At 37.0% G+C, this 22,353-nt stretch overlaps 1 protein-coding gene and 1 long non-coding RNA gene across 5 annotated transcripts; both read left to right on the top strand.

The window, feature by feature from the left end:
• Positions 1–3,265: 3,265 nt before the first annotated feature.
• LOC145160963 (GDSL esterase/lipase At5g33370-like) lies at positions 3,266–5,001 on the top strand. The gene is made up of 5 exons (XM_079080353.1): positions 3,266–3,579; positions 3,658–3,785; positions 3,875–4,117; positions 4,224–4,476; positions 4,584–5,001. Exons 1-5 carry the CDS (start codon positions 3,333–3,335, stop codon positions 4,814–4,816), a joined length of 1,104 nt encoding a protein of 367 aa, XP_078936479.1. The 5' UTR covers positions 3,266–3,332; the 3' UTR covers positions 4,817–5,001.
• Positions 5,002–14,610: 9,609 nt separating this feature from the next.
• LOC145156971 (uncharacterized) lies at positions 14,611–17,096 on the top strand. 4 transcript variants are annotated; one of them, XR_013737017.1, is made up of 8 exons: positions 14,611–14,956; positions 15,138–15,238; positions 15,871–15,970; positions 16,184–16,303; positions 16,396–16,441; positions 16,526–16,627; positions 16,741–16,825; positions 16,940–17,096. It is a non-coding gene; the product is annotated as an uncharacterized LOC145156971 (long non-coding RNA). The 4 variants fall into 4 exon arrangements; XR_013737016.1 differs by having other exon boundaries at positions 16,705–16,825; XR_013737015.1 differs by having other exon boundaries at positions 14,611–14,940; positions 16,526–16,825.
• Positions 17,097–22,353: the final 5,257 nt, after the last annotated feature.

Raw genomic sequence — 22,353 nt, 5'->3', positions numbered from 1 at the left:
CATGCACGTCGTGGTGCGGGTTGACCTGGTTGACCATTGAATTTTTTGACCGTTGATTTTTGGACCAGTTTGAACTTTGGTCAAACTTGAAGGAATTGGGTTATTGACTAAGGTTTTACTTTTGCTTGGTGCTAGTTAGTTCATGGGAACGATCAGTGCATGGAGTGAGCATGTTGCTGTGTTTCTTTGGGTCTTCGATTCAGGTGAGTTTCCTCACTATACTATGTGTTATAGTGCATATCCTTGTGTATCAGGATATATGAGTAGTGGTATGCTGGTTAGAGTACCAATAGCTTGGTAATCGTTTAGTAGAGTGCCCTAGGGGATGTACGTAGTTATGTAGGATAACATGAGATCTCTTGATCTAGGCTTTCTTGCCAGTTCCTTTTTTGGTTGTGACTCTAGATTGGGATCACCCGTACAAATGTCTAACTTACCTCTGGTCTACATATAGTTATGCATTCCTTGGATATTTGTCGGTAGTGTCGTAGTGTACTATATAAGGCATGGTATACGGTAGTGAGCTGTTAGACAAGTAGACTAGTGTAGATAGTTGCATGTGTTTATGTGTTTACTTGAATGCTTGTCAGTTACATATGTTGACATATTGGGTGGTGGGTTGAGGCGCTCCTGCTTTGTGCTGTAAGCCAAGATACTCGGGCGGGCCAGCGGTGTGCTGTAGGCCAAGTGTGGACCAACTGTATAGTGAGAGAGGGTGGTCCAGGTGTATTGTAGGCCTTACGAGGCGGTCCAGTCAGTATGTAGGACCAATAGAGTAGTTCAATTATATTGTAGGCCTTGCGAGACGGTCCAGTTAGACTGTAGGCTCGGTAGAGCGGTTCGGGCATGCTGTAGGCCTTGCGAGGCATGCAAGACAGACTGAAGTCTCATGTGTGCATGTATTGTATGTATATTTTGGTGTATGGTATTTTGGGGGAAACTCACTAAGTTTTTGCTTATAGTTGTGGATTAAATGTTTTTCATGTACCATTGGTGATCATGGGAAGTTGAATGCATGACTGTACACACTCATTATCATTACTAGAGATTCAACATGATTTATTTTACTCTGATTTTCAAACAACTGTATTTCGGAACAAGTGAGTTTTCTTAACTAAGTTTATGTAAATGATATTCTTACCTTATTTAAAAACGAAAAAAAAAAATTGTTTGTGAAAATGTGACGTTATACATTAAAATTCAAAGCTATAAATTAGGAATTAAAATAAGGTTAGTTGATTATAATTATCTAATTTTATATTTTATAATCATTAAATATAAATCATTTAATTTTGAAAATTTTGTAACCAGGAATATGAGCAATGTCATGTGTCATCATTAGAAATAAAGAAAAAATAAAGTTTTAAGGCTTTAGAAAAATGCACTTGACACAAGATATTATCATTAAAAAATTGTCAAATTAAAATCAAAAATTCAAAATCATTAAAAATCCCACATTTTTAGTTATAATCAATCAAATTGCATGATATCTAACTTCATATTCCTAATTTCATTTAGTTCAAATCAAAATCATTAAATTAAATTAGATTAAAATTGGTTTCTTTATTTAGTTAACATACACTAAAATTTAAAGCTATAAATTATAAATTAAAATAGAGTTAGTTAGATTATAATTATGTAATTTTATTTTTTAAAATCATTAAAATATAAATCATTTAACTCTCAAAAAAATTTGACGGAAATAAATATGACCAATGACATGTGTAATCGTTAGATTAAAAGGGAAATAAAACTTTATGGCCCTAAAAAAATGAAATTTTATTTTCATTTGTTAGGTACTGTATAGATAGATAAGAAAATTATACACATTGCTAAATGTATAGATAGATAAGAAAAGCGAAAATGACACAAATACATTATGAACTTTCTAGGGTTTACCCGTTGAGTCTCTAAAGTTTTTGTTGGGCTTTATGGGTTCCTAAACTAGGATATGATCTGCTCTTTTAGTCGCTGTCAACCTGTAATAGTCGGTTCAGTGACATTTTAGACCAAAAAAACTCACATTGTGCTCCTATAAAGCAAAAAAAATAAGGTTAGGGATCAATTCGTACAAAAAAATCTCATTTTCTTCTAAAGCCGATTCACACTCAATTCGTACCCTCCCAAGAAATTGATCGCTACTCTTCTTTCCGTCGTCACCCTCGATCGTCACACACACTCACCGAAGATCACAATCCTCTTCCCCTTCCAATCGATTCTCGATCACAACCCCTTCCACTATTTTCTTTGATTCGATTTCAGCTCTTCAAGGAATTGACCCCCTCCTTCCTTCTTCTCTATTCAAAATCGCACAAGCTACCTCTCATTCTCCCTCCGAGTTGCAGGTTTGATGGATGTGATGAAAGCAGGTCATATCCTAGTTTAGGGATCCATAAAGTCCGACAAAATTTTTAGGGAATCAACAGGTAAACCCTAGAAAGTTCGTAGGGCATTTATGTCATTTTCTATACGTTGCTAACTAGAGTATTGTCAACAGTAGCATGATACGAGGATTCAAAGATGCATTTTGGTTAATTTAATTACCAAATATATCCAAGTGCAGGATTCGAACTATGGTAAGCCACTTAATTAACAGGGCTAAAAGTTATTGCTTCGACCATATAAGTCACCATGACATCAATAATCGATTGGTTATTTTTTGCTAGAAACCATGAAAACTTCCATTGTAGGTTCTACATGAGGGGTTGGTTGGTTGGGGTGGGGGTCCAAAAGCCACAAGAAACAGCTCACCACCTCCCCTTTCACGAGATCTTTGTAGCATTGGTTTAATACTCATCAACTTTAAGCTTCAACCTCAGGACTCCTATTCAATAGGATTCAACAAACAAATGAATTTAATGCTATGCCTCATTCTGGTTTACTTGTACTTACGCTCTCTCAACCTATCATTGCTCTAACGGCTTTTCACAGCCTTCACGTTCATCACATGCAACCTTATTTAAGATCTCCTCCCTGTCAACCAAATTCCTCCAATTTTTTTTACGTATATCCTAAATCCATGAATTTTGAGAAATGCAATTAATTATTCATGTTGTTAGTATACGTCAAATGAATTAATTAATTAATCTTCCCAGCAACGTCCACCTGAATACTTACAATCTGAACTACCACTGATCAATAGCATGCTGCATCATTGATGGTGCTTCTTCTTTACAACTGTGCTACCTACACATGATGCAGGGATCTAGCTAAAAGTTCAATGGATTTTGCAATATTATATTTCAAAAAGAATCTTTATATAAACGGATCACGTATATTCTCTATAAAATTGCGATCATATAGCGTAGCCGATTATTGTAAAAAAACTATTCATGGCTATCTCAACATCATATGGTCTTTCCTTCACCTTCATTTTAACCATATGGGTAGTGGCATCAGTCTGTCTTAGGGCTGACGCTCGAGCGTTTTTTGTGTTTGGAGACTCACTAGTCGACAATGGAAACAACAACTACTTGGTTACATCTGCCCGAGCCGACTCACCTCCTTATGGCATTGATTACCCTACACATAGACCAACAGGCCGTTTCTCTAACGGCCTCAACATGCCTGACCTTATCAGTAGAGTTTCTAACATACATACCCTTTTACTAACATTCATTATTTATATATTTGTTGATTTTATACGTACAATGCCAGGTCAGCGCATGGGGGAGGAGCCCACATTGCCGTTCTTGAACCCTCAACTTACAGGACGGAGGCTACTCGTTGGTGCTAATTTTGCGTCTGCAGGGATTGGAATACTTAATGACACCGGAGTCCAATTCGTAGAATTCTTTCTTTCTACCTTTTTCATGAAGCTTACAATGCAACTTCATAAATCATGATGAGTATTAATTACCGATATGCTTTTCAGGTGAATATAATTCGGATTCCGTTGCAGTTTGAATACTTTAGGCAGTATCAACAACGATTAAGCGGCCTTATAGGAGCGAACCAGGCTAAAAAGCTTGTAAAAAACGCGGTCGTTCTCATGACACTTGGTGGCAACGATTTTGTCAACAACTACTACTTGGTTCCTTACTCAGCTCGCTCTCGACAATATGCGCTACCTAATTATGTCCGTTTTATCATATCGGAATACAAAAAGATTTTAATGGTACGCATAATGCATACGATCATATATATAGAATTAATTACCATTCATTCAAGTTTACAGATTTGTGTAAACCATAAACTTCAAATCATTGATTAATTAAATGCAGAAACTGTATGATTTGGGAGCTCGTAGGGTTCTTGTCACAGGAACTGGCCCGTTGGGGTGTGTGCCAGCGGAACTAGCCCAGCGCAGCCGGAATGGTGAATGTGCAACCGAACTTCAGAAAGCTGCAGGATTATATAACCCACAACTTAACAAAATGCTGAGTGATCTCAATAGCAAAATAGGCAGTCATGTATTCATCAGTGTGAACTCGAAGAAGATGCATTCCGACTTTATCAGTGATCCAGGAGCTTTTGGTAAATGAGGCCGAACATATTTGTTTTATTTGTGCATGGTACCTCTATATGCACATGTGGTTGAGTTTGAGTTAATTAAAGATGGTTGGGTGTATGGCTGTATGCAGGATTTGTGTCGGCAAAGATAGCATGCTGTGGACAAGGACCATACAATGGGCTGGGTCTATGCACCCCACTGTCAAACTTGTGCGATAACAGAGATTTGTATGCCTTTTGGGATGCATTCCACCCCTCGGAAAAAGCCAACAAGATTATCGTCGAGCAAATGATGACTGGTTCAACCGAATACATGAGTCCCATGAATCTAAGCACCATTTTGGCCTTGGATTCTCAGAAGTAGCTAGTGACCATTTATTTCAATAAAATTCAATATATATTGTTCATCTAGTGCGTACGTTATTGATTTTTTTTTTTACTTTTCTAAAGTTGTTCCTATTGAATAACATGCCTTGATTGTAACTGTTAAAATTTAATGGATTTATATGTAATATTACGTCTAAAGCGATACCTATTTTAAGTTTTTAATTTTGAAAGTATTCTAAAATTTCTTGTACTTTACCAATTTTTTTTTTCTTTATACTTTAATTTGGACAATAGTCCTTTTCCAAACCTTTTTTTTTTTCAATTTATCTATTGTGAAAAAGATTAAGGTAATTAATGTTAGAGAAATTAAATATCCTTTTATATTAGTGTCATTTTTTGATAAAATTAATAATATTTTTTTTGAACGGCGGTTTAGTGTAGCGGGCAGTGACATCCGATAGGGCAGTATGCTACTACAAAATGTCACATAGGACTCGCCATATAAGACCCGGTTTATGAAAAAAAGGGACATATTATGGGAAAACCGGGATTTATAAAGGGAAGAGTTATATGACCCGGTTTAAGATGAGGAACCGGGATATATGAGTGAACTAAACAACCCGGTTTCTAATGACACAGCCGGCTCTTTTAGCTGTAAAGTTATATGACCCGGTTTTCCAAACGAAACCGTGTTCTATGGCACTGGGCCGTGCTTTTGAGAGGGTTATAGGACCTGCTTGTCAAGCAACAACCGGGTTTCTATGGCTCTCAAGCGTGCTCTTGTTTCTTTTTATATTGATTTTTTTCTTATATAGAACACAAATAATCACTCAGGTGATGCTTATATTGTATATTGTATTAAAGGCATTAGGGTTTTTTTTAAGATTAAAGTATAGACATCAGTTTACTTTCGTGTATATATTCTTTTCCCCCAATGGTGTAAAATTACATGAAAACATAGTCAAGTTCCATAAATTACATCAGATGAATCCTATATATTAAAAAACATTGAACTTAGTTCACTAATGATGTCCTCAGATGCACTCTGATGGATATAAATATAACAATTCTGCATCAGATATAAATACAAAACCAATTCTGCATCACCTAACATATGTGCAGTTGTTTTGAAGCTTTTTTCTAAAAATGTAATTTAATCCAATAGCATATCTATTTATCAATGATTGTTTGATCTAAATAAAGTTTATAGGACATATAAATATCAGCATATCAGTAAACCCCACGTATTGTAATTTTTGCTGACCCTGTTTTTTTTTTCTTTAACAAATTAGAACTTGTATTGAATAAAATAGATAGAAACATATTAAGACCAGAATCGTGAATCATGAAAGTTAGGCCGATACCAAGATAAGTCTGATGGATCCTCGACTTACAAATCAACAAACAAAAAGATGTGAAGAAGAACCAAAAAAACTTTAATAATACAAAACAGAACAAAACACCAGATAAGTCTTTAGTCTCATTTGTAGCTATGGGGAGTAGCATCGAAAAAGAGAAGTAGCGTTGGAAATTTATTCCATGTCTTCACTCTGCAGAAACGAAACACAATCATCAGTGAAAAGCATATTTAAATTCTTAACTTTCTCATATCAAGAAACAACAAAACCAAATACGATTATCATAAAAAATATTGATTTTTTAACTTAACATAAGGGAATAAGATATAAAATTATCACCAAATAAAATATTAATTTTATAACTTAACAGATAATGAAACAAACAGCTTAACAGATGATGCTAAAATCTTTTTGAATAATAATTATCGTTGATTTCTGGGATTACTTTTGCTATTTATTGCATTTATCCACCCATTAACGCATACAAAAACCCAACGAGACAACACGTCAGATAAGAAAGGCAGCTATGTGTTTAATCCTCCATTAACATACGCAGAAAATTTAAGTGAAGAAAGATAGACGTTGCTTGGTATGTACCTCTTAAGTTAATTAAGTGGTTACTTTTAATTGCTTTACACTTCTTTGCAAGTCCGCTCAATTAAATATCAATACATGTGTACACAAGTTTATTGTTTATCTATGTAGGCAGAGTGCCAAAGCATGCCATATAAATGTGATAGCAAGTGAAATCTACAACAGAGGTATTAATTTACATATCGGTATGTAGTTTACTCTTATTAGCTTTGCCTTTTAGTAATTCAACTCGTTTAATTAATTAAATCAGTTGCACACAAGCATCATAATAAATAATTAACTTTAAAGTGCCCCAATTTATGCAAATTAGAGTTGGAATCAACAACATTAACAAAATCATAATAGAAAGGGACGAACCTGATGCTATGTTGATGATTTCAGTATGGAAATACCGTCCTCAGTGTATGTATATGATGTTTTGAAATTAATTTATGATCCCATGTGCGTTTATCTCTCCGTGCCCCTCACGATTTCTTCCCTGTATGGTTCTCTTTGTTTTTCCCCTTTCTCCGAAATTCTCTCTCTCTCCCTTATTTGTGAGTGAATCGGTGCTTGTTGATTCTACAAAGTCAATGAAAGGGTAGATGATCTTGGCTTTTTGGCGGGAAATTAAATAATGTAATCCCGCCTTCCTGTCAAACCTAAATGGAAAAGTAATATATAATTGTTTATTGACAATATGATATAGGTATTAGCTACTATATGATTTCGGTATTTACTTTGAGTTTGAGATTGTTGATTTTGCTATAAGTTACCAAACAAATTCATTATATATATATATATATATATATATATATATATATATATATATATATATATATATATATATATATATATATATATATATATATATATATATATATATATAGAGAAGCGTTCAATCGAGAACATTTCTTATCGCGAGAACATTTGATAACAAATTTCGACCACATAATTTTTTTAATTAAAATTATAAAATAATATTCATATAAATAAAAAAATACTTAAAAACAATTAAAAAACCCACTAACTAACACCACTCACCACCCAACCAACACCACCCACCACCACCACCACCCATCACTAACCACCACCACCAACCACCACCCACCACCCATCACTACCCACCACCACCACCACCCACCACCACTACCACCACCACCAACCACCACCCGCCACCACCATCACCACCCAACCACTACCACCTGCGACCACCACCCACCTCCACCATCCATCACCACCGCCTGCCACCACCACCCACAACCACTACCTACCACCAATCACCGCCACCCACCACCACCACCCACCACCACCTACCATCACCGCCACCCATCACTAACCACCGCCACCAACCACTACCCACCACCTGCCACCACTACCACCACCCACCACAATCACCACCCAACGACCACCACCCAACGACCACCACCCGCCACCACCACCCACCCCTACCGCCCGCCACCACTACCTACCACCCATCACCACCACCTGTCACTACCACCCATCACTACCCACCACCCACCACCACCCGCCACCACCCACCCACCACAACCACCACCCACCACCACCAACCACCACCACCCATCACTACCCACCACCACCAACCACCACCCACCACCCATCACTACCCACCACCCACCACCACCCGTCACCGCCATCACAACCACCACCCACCACAACCACCTCCACCACCACCCGCCACTACCATCACCACCTACCATCATCACCACCCAACCAGCACTACCACCCACACCCACCCACTACCCACCAAAACCACCACCCATCACTATCACCACCACTCCACCCACCCACCCACCACCACCCATCACCAGACATCACCACCACCCATGACCACCACCTGCCGCCACCACCCCACCCCACCTACAAAGATTTGTTATTGTGATTTTGATTCATTAGTTTTTCTCGGGTATATAATCACATGTGATTATATGTATAGAGTCACATGTGATTATATGTATCGAATCATATATGATTTATATGTTATTAAATACATATAATCACATGTGATTAAATACACGTGAAAAACTTGTGAATCGAGAATACAAAAATGAATATTGTCCACGTAAATCATATGTGATTAGATACATATAATTACACGTGATTATATGTATTTAATAAAATATTATTTACGTAGGCCGCATTTATTTTCGTGTTTTCGATTTAATAATTGGCATCGTGTATTAAATCACATGTGATTATATGTATTTAATCACATATGATTTACATGGACAATATTTGTTTTCACGTGTCGATTCAATAGTTGTTCGTTTGTATTTAATCGCATGTGATTATATTTATTTAATAACATATGATTCGTATGGAAAATATTTATTCTTGCGTCGATTCAATAATTGTTCTAATATATTTAATCACATGTGATTATATGTATTTAATCACATTTGATTTATGTGGACAAGATTCATTATTTTTTTCTCAATTCAATAGTTGTACTCATGTACTTAATCACATGTGATTATATGTATCAAATCGCATATGATTTATATTGATGATATTGATGATTCAATATTTTTTCTTATGTATTTAATCATATGTGATTGTATGTATTAATCACATATGATTAATGTGGAAAAAGAAAAACTATTTAATCAAAAACGCAAAAATAAATATTGTGTACAGAAATCATATGTGACTAAATGTACAAGAACAACTATTGAACAAGAATGTGAAAATGAATATTGTCCATATAAATCATATCTAATTAGATACATATAATCTCATGTAATTAAGCACACAAGAACAACAACTGAATCGAGAACGTGAAAATAAATATTTTCCACATAAATTCTATGTGATTAGATATATATAATCACATGTGATTATATGCATTTAATCACATATGATATATGTGGACAATATTTATCTTTGTGTTTTCGATTCAATAGTTGTTCTTGTGTATATAATCATATGTGATCACATGTATCTAATCACATATGATTTATATAGACATCATTATTTTTTGTCCGTATAAATCATATGTGACTATATACATATAATCACATATGATTATATGTATTTAATCACATATGATTACAGTGGACAAAGAACAATTATTGAATCGAGAATGTGACAATGAATCTCATCCACATAAATCATATATGATTGGATACATATAATCACATGTGATTATATGTATTTAATCAGATATGATTTATGTAGATAATATTTATTTTTTGCGGTTTCGACTGAATAATTGCTTTTGTGTAATTAATCACATGTGATTATATGTATATAATCACATATGATTTGAGGTGGACAAGATTCATTTTTCCCTTCTCGATTCAATAGTTGTGCTCATGTACTTAATCACATACGATTATACATATAATCACATATGATAAAATACATGAGAACAACTATTTAATCGACAAAGCAAAAATGAATTATGTCCACATAAATCATATGTGATTAGATTCATATAATCACATGTGATTATATGTATTTAATCACATATGATTAATTTGCTGGAAAGGTTGTTCCTATTTTACAGCTGGAACATGGAGTAGCTGTTGTTAGAGTGTATACGTGGTCATTCATGACTTCTCTTGATATGGCAGGTTTGTTAAGTTCATTTTTTTTTCTGATGCAAAAAAAGTGGCTAATATCTTTGTGTTGTGTTAGAGCAAGCAATTCTGCAACGATACACACTTATGCAAATATTTTCAATGCAGAGCAGGTTTTAATGGAACCCGGAACACCACATGGATCAAATATCATATCACAAGAATTATCAGAGCAGGGGTTTATTAGTCTTAAAGAATTATGAAAGGCAATATGCAACTATACTTAGTTGGAATTTGATGTTTATCATCTTTGTGTATATCTTTTTAGTTTGTATAGCATTACATTACAGAAGGTGTCCCTTAATAGCAATGTAGTATTAGGTTATATAGTTAGGGAAAACCTCTTAATAACAATGTACAATTAGATCCCCTTAATATCAATGTATTACAATTTTTTGACATGATGTTATTGGATGAAATTGTGTAACGCCCCATTTATGGTATGTGATTTAAATAAAGTAATTTTCATTTTCTTAAGGGATACTCGACGAGTCTGTAGCCCAACTCGTCGAGTAGAGACGGGATGTTCACGCATTTTAAGTTGGCTACTCGGCGAGTCCATATGAAAGGACTCGGCGAGTCTGCATGTCTGGATGAAGCCCTAATTTCAAGGGTTTGTACCCTATATAAACGTCATTATAGCCTCCCACCCCAGCCTCCAGCACCTTTAGAGCATTTTCCCTGTAAACCCTAGCCCCCATTGTTGAGCTTGAGTGTGTTTGTGCTAGTTTGGAGGTTTTGGAAGAGAAGGAAAGAAGGAAGGATCCAAAGGAGAAGAAGAAGATCCAGAGTCTCTTGATCATCAGCCTCACATTCTGGTACTAAAGCTTGTACCTTGCTTGTTATTTCCATTTGATAGTCTTGTATGCTTAGATGTGCTTCTTTTTGGGACTTTTTGGATCCAAACTCGAGATTGGGACTCCTATAAGGAAATGGATCATAGATCTGAGTATATTTAAGCTGTAGGAGCTCAAAGTAGCTGCCTTTATGCACCCAAGGTCGAGTTCCAAACCCTAAGACCCCATTGTTAGCTTATTTTGATGTTCTAGCCTCATCTCTTCATGCATGCACGTAAAGTTGGAAACTTTACGTGTAAAACCAACCCTAAGAGCCTAGATCTATGATTTGGAAGCACTAAAATCGATTAGAATCGACTGTATAGTAATAGCATGCTTAGGACTCGACGAGTTGTTCTTCAACTCGGCGAGTTGTTCTTCAGGCTTGACGAGTGTTCATACAACTCGGCGAGTCGGATGAAGTTAGACTCGATGTATGTATCGAAGAAGAACTCGTCGAGTCTTCGCCAAACTCGACGAGTAGAAGCGAGTAGAGGACTAGAACGGATGAAAGGGACTCGGCGAGTTGGCGGCCCTACTCGGCGAGTCCGGTCAACTGGAGGTTGACTTTGGCCAGGAAGTTGACTTTGACCGGGGGTAAAATAGTCATTTCACCCCCAGTTTAGTTATCAGTATTTGATTGAGTATATTTATGGGAATTGTAGTCGGGGAGATACCGGAGCAGTAGCAGACAGTTCCCGAGTAGCTTTTTTCAGCATCCAGCTTACGAGGTGAGTTTCCTTCCAGTAGGAACGGGTCTACGGCCACAATGCCGGCCCGTTTAGTTAGCAGTAGTTCCAGACTTCGGTCTGATGCAGTAGTTCAGTGTGCTTGATGTCTTTGTGATTCAAGCATGTTTTTGTGATATGAGTTCCGAACTTTGGTCCGATGCAGTATGCAATATATGTGTTTATGCCAGTAGTTATGATTATGCTATGCTATGCTCAGTTAGTTCCGGACTTCGGTCCGATGCCGGGCGGGGCCCGATGTAGTGGGCGGGGTCCGATGAAGTGGGCGGGGCCCAAGCTAGTTCCGGATTTCGGTCCGATGCCGGGCGGGGCCCGATGCAGTGGGCGGGGCCCAGTATTTGCTTACATGTCATTGTATGGTATGTGGTAGTTTGGGGAACTCACTAAGCTTTGTGCTTACATTTTCAGTTTTGGTTTCAGGTACTTCCGCAAGTAAGAGGAAGAGCTCGGGATGATGGCATGGCACACACCACAGCTTCAATTTTATCCTGGGAGTTTTATTCAGATATTTCGATATGATTGATACAGTATTTGTTTTGACACAATTACTTGACTTTTGAGTTACTCACTCTATGGTTCTTAGTATGTATGACATTGGATGATGTGATTTTAGTAATATTAAAACAAAAAAATTTTGGGTCGTATTTTGGGATGTTTCAAATTGATTGTTTTGGTATATATTTGTTTACATATTTTTGTATAATGCGTAAATGAGTATCGTAAAGACGCGTCGTAAATGCATATCGAAAATGGTTACTGAAGTTTATGACACGCAAATGCGTGTCATCTTCATTTATGACAGCGGCTTCCTTGATACGCATTGTGTGTCATAAACACGCGCGTCGTAAGGTTACGACACGCAAATGCGTGTCGTCTTCCTTTATGACAGGGCCTTCCTTGATACGCATTGCGTGTCATAACTGCGCGTCGTAAATGCGTGTCATAAATGCGCGTCGTAAATGGACGACGCGCAAAAGCGTGTCGTCTCTCGTTATGACAGGGCCTTCCTTGACACGCATTTGCGCGTCGTCTGAGCGTTTTACGACACGCATTGCGCGTCATAAAAGGCTGTTTTTCTAGTAGTGCTAGCTGTCTTTGTAACTCTTGCATGTATATTAGGCGAGACCCTTTATGTATGTTAGGTGAGGCCCGTTGGGTGGGACCCGTTTTTATTTTGTGCAAGGCCTGTTGGGTGGGATCCGTTTGTATGTTGTGTGAGGCCCGTTGGGTGAGACCCGTTTTCATGTTGGACGAGGCCCGTTATGTATGTGGGCAATGCTCGTTATGTATGTGGGCGAGGCCTTTTTTTTATTGGGCGAGGCCCATATGTTTATGTGGTATTTTAGGGAACTCGCTAAGTTTTTTGCTTATGGTTTGTGGTTTAAAATTTTCCAGGTACTTCTAGTTTCAAAAGGAAGGGCCCGACTTGATTGCACTACATCCCCTGATGGCCTTTTCCACACTTTTACTTTTGATATACTATGATGTTTGAAAATAAATTTTACTTTGTTTGGTTTTGGATCAATTGGTTGTATGACTTGATGCTTTAAAATGAAAATTTTTATTGACATTTTTTGGACGTTACACAAAAGAACACTGTTATTTATAGTAATATTATCGGGCTTGTTATGGTTATGAGCACTAATATCCATTAGATAGATGAGAAAAGAGAAGAATAGATAGATAGGAAAAAAAGAACAACAGTGTATGTTATGTATCAGAACCATTCATTATAGTTAAACAAGCTACCCAAGTATTATATGTTGAGGACCCAAAGGACTCCGGAAAGCACATCATCATGCATAGAAAACAAAATATACTTGGTGTTAATGATATCGTGGACGAGGAAGAGTACGATCAGTTTGACGAGCTACCACCATTTTCTATTGGCATACCATCTTCAAATGATGGTGTTGATGACACCACTTACTTATGGTCAAATCAAGATGAAGAATTATGGATATCATAACCCACTGATAATCCTGGATAGTTTGGCCAGGCCTATCAAAGGCAGAAGTAGGGTTGCTTAAAGGCTAAGCAATAAAATATGAAAGTTATTTTGAATGTTTTATTTGAATAAATATTATTATCCAATTGTTTAGTTATCTGTGCATAATAGGATACTTATTCCTAATTTATAGGATATTGTTTAAAGTTGTTTAGCATGTCATTATAAACATGGTGCGCCATTGATTCTTATTTTTATGCAATTAATAAAGCTAGTCAAAGACAATTTTGTTGATTACATGTTCTCGAATTAAGGACTATCAATTCTAATCAAGACCGAATTGCGTATCTATCACCCACATAATAAAGTTAGTCAAAGACTATTTTGGAGATTCCTTGTTCTTGAATCAAGACCTATTGATTCTAATCCTAGGGACCAAATCTGGTACCTCTCATCCACATACTTTGGAAAGTAAAACAAGTTAATTCAATATGAAACATGAAAGTGATTGTAAATTTGCTCATCATTTTTATTTTAGCCTTCTTTCATATTTAAAAATATAGATACATAAAAAAAATAACAAAAGTATTGAATGAAATGTGGATCCAAGTAAACAATACAAATTAGAAAAAAAAAAATCCTCCATAGTATTTGGTTGGACGAAAAAGTAAATAAATATATGGCTTTACATTTGTATCGGTGCATATTTATGCCAAAATTATTTAAAAGATAAATTGGTTTTGGCTAACTTATTTTGAGGTAAAATTTTGGAAATCCCGCCATGAAAATTCAATATCCCGCCACCGATTTTGGGGTCCAATCGATTACCAGTATGTACTCCTTACCCTTCTTCTTCTCCACTACAATAATCGACGAATTTTACCACTGCACCGTCGCCTCAAACCCTTCTCTCGTGCGTCAACCGACGACTCCACTTCATCGTGTCGACCATCACATCGGTGTGTCAAACCCTTCTCCTCTCCTATATTAACCCTATCTCATTCCTCGTCTCACTAGCTAGGTCGCCAAATCATTGTCCGTGTAGCAGTATTCGATCGTCTAGACGACTCAACATTTCTATTGGTGTTGTACTTTGTATGTTTATTAATTGGTATATGTTTTTGTTATTTCCTTTGATTATTATAGCTTTGACTGTGTTGATTATCGATGACAACAATCCACGCTTCGTTGAGCAACAACTATGGATTTGGGTATCGATATATCCCTCTCCACATCAATCTGTATAACTTTTTTTAAAAAAATATGTTTTTGTGTGTGTGTTTGTGTTGCAGGTCAAAGATCTGGTCTTCAAATTAAATTTGTTGATACCTGCTCTTAAAGGGACTTTTTAGCTCTCCGTGTAAAGATCTGGTGAGGAAGCACACTGTATATAGTAAGTGATCTTTCGTGATGGTTTTGTGACATTTTGAAATTATATAACCAGGTTCCTGTTATATTTAATGCAAATGGTATTCAAAACTTTGTTATCTTTAGTAGACAAAAATGCCCCTCCACATTTCAATCTTTTTTCACCCATAATAAAGATTAATTAGCATGTATAATCAATATAAATGTCATCCTAAATTCTTAATTTCTATGAGGAGTTTTATTTCTTTATAATTTTAATATTTTATATCTACCCAATTGTTTTATATTTTAAGTGCAAAATTGAATTTGGGCTAAAAAATCAGAGGAATATGCTTTTACAGTATTACATTGTTCATTGCTATATTTGTGTTTATGTCCATGTTAATGGCACATCCATTTGTGGTAATAAGGGATTGATACCAAAGCAAGTTTCATTATTTTGTTGCTAAAGTTTGGGCTTCTATGACTATCACTCCATTTTTTAGACTGAAATTTCAAGGTTCCAAGAATCTACCCCCACAAGATTATCTTGCTGTTTACTTGTCTAACCACCAAAATTTTTTGGACATATTTACCCTTTGGACTCTAGGGAGAAACTTCAAATTCTTTAGCAAGATGTATTCTATATGTAATATGTATTCTTTTTCTTTTGTTCAGGACCACACAAGCATCGGAGATTCAGAAATAGATGCCACCGCAATCCGTGTGCAAAGGGAATATATTCGTACCTCTACGAAACCTCTTTCATTTTATCCAAGTTGGTACCATTATTGCATCAAATGGTCTTTATCTTTTCATTATTGATAAAATGTGTATATTGTAGTTGGTTTCACAAGATTTATGTTTTTTCAACTATGTGTCTCACATCGTTTCTTGTGATTTGCCCTGAAAAAGTACCATAAGTTTCTATCTGTATTATTAGTTATTTGTTTATTTGTTCATTTATACTAAAATTGCTAAACATAATCAGTATGCATTGGGTCCTCTTGGTGATTTGCCCTTCAAGTCGTGTCTTGTACATTTTGGATTCTCTGATGAAGCGTGTGCAAAATCCTGTAGACACCTACTACCTGCTCAAACTTTTGGACATGTAAGAAATTTCTTAATAGGCATGAAAATTACATTCTTTTTATAAACTTGAACACAACTCAATTGATTGTTTATTTTTTGGGCTTTTGCTAGGTACGAAAAAAACACATCAACTCCATATGTATGGATGTTCGCTGAGGTAATTTATCTTATTACTTATCCAACAATCAGATGTTGTAGTTTCATTTGTCTTGCTTATGTTTCCTTTCTTTCACAATTTTAGTGAAACCAAGTTGGCGTATCCGAGAGTTAGCTGAGTGGGCACTATGTAATGAAATGGATGTTTGATGTTGTAATGACCAGGCAATATGGATTCCCAAATAGAGTAAGTACTTATTAAATACTTTTTTTTTTTTTTCATTTTGTCTGTATCAAGAACATGTTATGTAATATTTTATCTAGTTTGGTACCCTTGGGAATGAAAAAATTCCCTTAAAGGTAAAGGTGTTGGTTACGACTGTTGCTACGTGGACTATGGAATTTCGGAATAATTATATGAATGATGTCTAAAGGTGCATATAAGGTTAGCTGTTAATCATTAAAGCATCTTACTTTTAGTTTAATGATTGTTTGTTAAATATCATATGTTTTGAAATATTAGACAAAAAATTGATTCTTTGTTGTGTTTTTTTTCCAGTAAGAATGGAGGATGGCTGCTACACTTCTACTTCGATGCAATAACAATTTATTTTTTGAAAAAGTTTATGTAAGTTTATGTAGTAAGATATGATCAAATCAAGTTGTTTTTTGTGACACACAAACACGTGTATATTAATGACTATAATGGTTGGTTATTTAGCATGTCTACATTAACATAATTTGCTAATTAGAGTATACTTTTTTGTATTGAATATGTGTTGCTAATTAATGACTATAATGGCTGGATGTGTAAGTCTCAGCTTTGTTGGTGGTTAATTGTAACATAATGTAATTTTGGATGTAAGCCCTATTAGTTATTTTCATAAAAAAGTATTATAAAAAAATCAGCTTTCCTTAAATGACCCGGTTATTATAATGGAACCGGTGCAGATGCAATTGTTACATAACCTGGTTTTGAGAATTGGAACCGGGTCTTATCTCCTTATATGACTTGGTTTTGTATGGTAGAATCGTGTCCAAATCTCCTTGCGTGCCCATGTTTTGTATACTCCAATATCTTTATATGTCCCGGTTGTTAAAAAAACCGCATCCTTTTTAAATTGATAGGACTCGGTTTTGGAATCGGCTTTTATTTCTTTTTTCACATAGGACTCGTCGACAATAGGACCCGGTTCAAAACCGGGTTATTTAATGAATATAATCGGGTTCTATAAGCATTTTTGTAGTAGTATAACACCCAAGGAACCCAGGTTATATCCTTCCCCGAAGAGATAACATCATCCTTAGTAACCCAATTTCCCATCAAAGGGCTTCACTACTTTGGACGTGGATAGAACTCGATACCATTCCCTCATAAACCCCTGCGAGGGGAAAACTGGAGTGTGCCCCTATCCAATTGAACTTTTAATATATTTGTTATCATTTCACATGAACATAAAGATAAATAAAAAGAAAAATAAAAAGATATTTAATTTCTTCATTAATATATATGGTTTGTAACTAAAAGTGGGAAGTTTTACTTTTCAAATGTGTATAACGTTTAGCCAAAGTGTCTATAAGTTTTTTAAAATGCGTAAATTTATATAAAATTAAGGGTTAATTGCAAAAATTATCTTTTAAAAAATTTAATTTTTGACATTTCGTTACATTTGTTACAATTTAGTCACTAATTTTTTCTAATTTTGACCATTTAACAGATCAACCCAGTTAACTGCTAACGTAAACATGCTGATATGATACTATTTGGTTATTTGACGATAACATATCAAAATTGAAAAAAGAAATAACATAAAAGACACTATGCTTTTTCTTTTTAAAAAAATTTTGTCATTTTTTTGTTCCAAATCGAACATCATGTTTTTTAATTTTGTTTAATGTTTGATGTGTAACATCCCAAAAATCAGAATAAAATTTTCAATTTTTCAAAACCAAACCATAGACCATAATTGTTTACAAAACAGTGTCTCCAAGAGGAATAACCAAAATCAGAGTATTCTAAAATCCATAATCATAAATCTGAGATCCCTAGCCTATCATTAGTGTGCAATACTATCATACTCATCAATAACAAATAACAGTGTGTGTAACTTGGCGTATACTTTCTTGCTCCGGCTGATCGTACACATCTCATCCTTTTTTCGGTTATTTTTTAAAACAATTTTCAAAATCATTTTGGAAATAATCTGAAAACTTTTGCAGATCCTTAATTTGAGTCTGGATTCACATGAATGTTCATCCAATTTTCTCAAACCAGGGCTCTAATACCAACTTGTAACATCCCAAAAATCAGAGTAAAATTTTCAATTTTTCAAAACCAAACCATAGACCATAATTGTTTACAAAACAATGTCTCCAAGAGGAATAATCAAAATCAAAGTATTCTAAAATCCATAATCATGAAATCGAGAGGATGTGTGCACGATCACGCCTTTTCTTTCCCACAATCGTTAGAAGTACCTGAAACAATAAACTGAAACTATAAGCCAAAGCTTAGTGAGTCCCCCCCCCCCCCCCCCCCCCCGCCCAAAGTACCACACACAACTAAACAAATAACAACATGCAGATATGAGCCTTCAACCTGACTGGACCGCCGTGCTGGGCCTACAGCCTATCTAGACCGCTTTAAGGGCCTTCGGCCTGACAGGACCATCATGTCGGGCCTACAACCTATTCGGACCCCCCGGGTATCTTGGCCTTCAGCACAAAGCAGGACCGCCTCAACCCAACAACCATAAGATGTCGACATGTACCATAACAATCAATAACTTGAAAACAGGTAATCATACATATCTATCAATCTAAAGCAGACTCAGTGAACATAGGAAACCATACATATCTACCAATCAACACATACTCAGTAAAACAACAATCCTATATACCAGGATACAAAATCCAGTGGGTCGACTTTGGTGCCTTCGACCTACAAGTACAGTGAGGAAAACTTTCCTCTCAGTCTGAACGGATAGCTGAATAGGTCACTGCTCCGAATGTCAGCTCTACTCATCACATATTCATCAGATAGTGACAAATCATAACTACAACTCAAAAATACCCAAAATACCCCTGAGTCAAACTTGTTCAAACCCTTGGTCAAAGGTCAAAGTCAATGCCACACTCAAAAGTCCCACAGCCACTTGTCACGCCATGTCCATCTAGTGGTCACGTCATGACCTAATAAGACAAAGTGTTTGAGGAACATCATCCTCACGTTGTGACACCCAAATGCTCACGTTGTGAGGACGCTTTGGATAGAAAAGCTTAATAAAAATCTTAACCCTTTTAGACAAGCAACCAAAACCTCCATAGTGTCTTATTCACTCTAGAACACCATAAAAATCATGGCTTTTTAGACATGCATGTCCTAAACACTAACTAGGGCACAAAAGGAAGAAATGACTCCAAATCTCATGTAAGAGTCTTAAAACTCAACCATACTCCAGATCTAGCATCTATACTACTCAAGGGACAATGAAGATCCATAAAGTTGGCAACTTTATGGATCCCAACCCCTACATCATCTTGAATATGAAGTATAAAGCATAAAAATCTATATCCAAGCCTATAGACTCATAAAGCAATGAACTTTCAAACTCACAGAGGTCCAAAAGGTGTGAAAATGATTGATAATGATGATTGAATGCAGAAATGATGACTAGATGCCCTTACTCTTCTTCTTCTTGGCTAGAATCACCACAAATAAGCTCAAGATCACATATGGATGCTAGGGTTTCAAAGGGGAGTGCAAAGAGGTGATGGGGGCTAAGGGTGGGCTAACTATAGACCTCACTTACTTTAAATACGGAATAAAACCCCCAAAATTAGGATTTTCCTCTCAGATCGGCCTCACATCGTGATCCATTTGTGCTCACATCGTGAGCCCAAAGGTGATGCACCTTTCATTATTCCCCTCACGACGTGACAAGCATTGCTCACATCGTGAGTCAGCTGGAACTTTCAAATTTAAAATTTATGAAATGCTTACCTGAATTGGGTGTTACAATTCTTCCCCACTTGAATTAGACTTCGTCCTCAAAGTCTGGTGTCGTAAATATCTTACGGTAGTGCTCTCGCATTTCTACATCGGGTTAACAGGTCCACTCGGAACCCTTCCGATGCTGCCACTGAACTTTGACCAATGGAACCACCTTGTTGTGCAATGCCTTCGTCTTCCTATCCAAAATCGCCACTGATATCTCAACATAATTCAGGCGATCATCAACCTGAATATCATCCAAAGGAACAACTGCTGAATCATGAACCACACACTTCCAAAGCCGGGAAACATGGAAGGTGTTGTGGATCTGACTGAGCTCCTCAGGAAAATCCAACAGGTAAGCTACCCTGCCAACCCTGGAAATCACTCGAAATGATCCAATAAACCAATGTCCCAACTTGCCCCTCTTCCTGAAGCGTATTACACCCTTCCAGGGTGATTCGTTCAGTACAACCATATCGCCGACCTGAAACTCCAACTCCGATCGGTGTCTATCGGCATAACTCTTCTGCCGACTCTGAGCTGTCTGCAACCTCTGCCTTATCTGCTGAATAAGTTCTGTCGTCTAAAGGACTACTTCGGCCCTTCCCATAACCCTGGAATCGACCTCTCCCCAGTAGATTAGGGTACGACACTTCCTCCATAGAGAAGCTCGAATGACGGTGCACCGACACTGGAATGGTTGCCGTTGTTTTATGAAAACTTAGCTAAGTGAAGGTAGGAGTCCCAACTCCCACTGAAATCAATCACATAGGGTCGAAACATGTCCTCAAGTGTCTGAATGTTCCGCTCACTCTGACCGTCTATCTGCGGATGATAAGCAGTGCTAAAGTGTAGTCTCGTACCCAGTTCCTTGCGTAATCTCTGCCAAAACCGCAAAGTAAACCGAACATCCCTATCTGAAACAATAGAAACCGGAACACCATACTGAGCGACAATCTCGCACACATAAACATCGGTCAATTTCTCGGCCGAGGAACTCTCTCGAGTACCTAAGAAATGGGCACACTTGGTCAAACGATCCACTATCATCCAAATCACATCAAACACCTTAGTCGTTTGAGGTAACTTTGTGATGAAGTCCATGGTTATCTTTTCCTATTTCCACATGGAAACCTCCAGTGGTTGAAGCTTGCCATGCGGCCCCTGGTACTCAGCCTTAACCATCCGATAGGTCAATACCTCTCAACATACCAGGTTATCTCTCTCTCTTCATGCATGACCACCAGTAACTAAGTCTCAAATCCTGATACATCTTGGTGGCTCCAGGGTGTATCAAAAATCTAGACTTGTATGCCTCCTCCAACACAGTCTTCCTGATCCCACCAAAATTCGGTACCCAAACCCAACCACACCGGGTCAGCAATCCACGACTGTCGGTAGAGAACCTATCAATCTCGCCCCTGATTTCTTCTTGACTCCCTCAGCCTAGCCTCCCTAATCAAATCCAACAATGACGAATCAATCAAAATCCTTATACATAAACTCCCAACCGAGGAACTAACTGACTTGAGGCTCAAAGCATCAACGACCACATTCGCTTTTCCCGGGTGGTATAGAATCTCGTAGTCATAATCCTTGACCACGTCAAACCACCTATGCTGTCTCATGTTCAGATTCGGCTTATTTGTGATCCGTGTAGATAGTACACCGGACCCCATACAAATAGTGCCGCAAAATCTTGAGAGCAAATACCACTGCTCCCAACTCCGAATCATGAGTCGGATAACGAACCTCCTGCGGCTTCAGCCGCCGAGAAGCATTAGCAATAATCCTCCCTCACTGCATAAGAAATGCCCCCAGGTCAGTGATGGATGCATCACAAAATATCATAAAAACCTCAACACCCTATGGGAGGGTCAACATTGGAGCCTCACATAACTTTCGCCTTAGAGTCTCGAATGCAGCCTGCTGCTTAGGGCCCCAACAGAAATCCACGCCCTTCCCCGTCAAACGAG

This window comes from Lactuca virosa, chromosome 2 (genome assembly GCF_052849685.1).
Source record: "Lactuca virosa cultivar CGN04683 chromosome 2, Lactuca_virosa_CGN04683_v6, whole genome shotgun sequence".
NCBI lineage: Eukaryota > Viridiplantae > Streptophyta > Magnoliopsida > Asterales > Asteraceae > Lactuca > Lactuca virosa.
The sequence above is the reverse complement of the archived record's forward strand: the minus strand, read 5'-3'. Positions and strand labels throughout refer to the sequence as shown.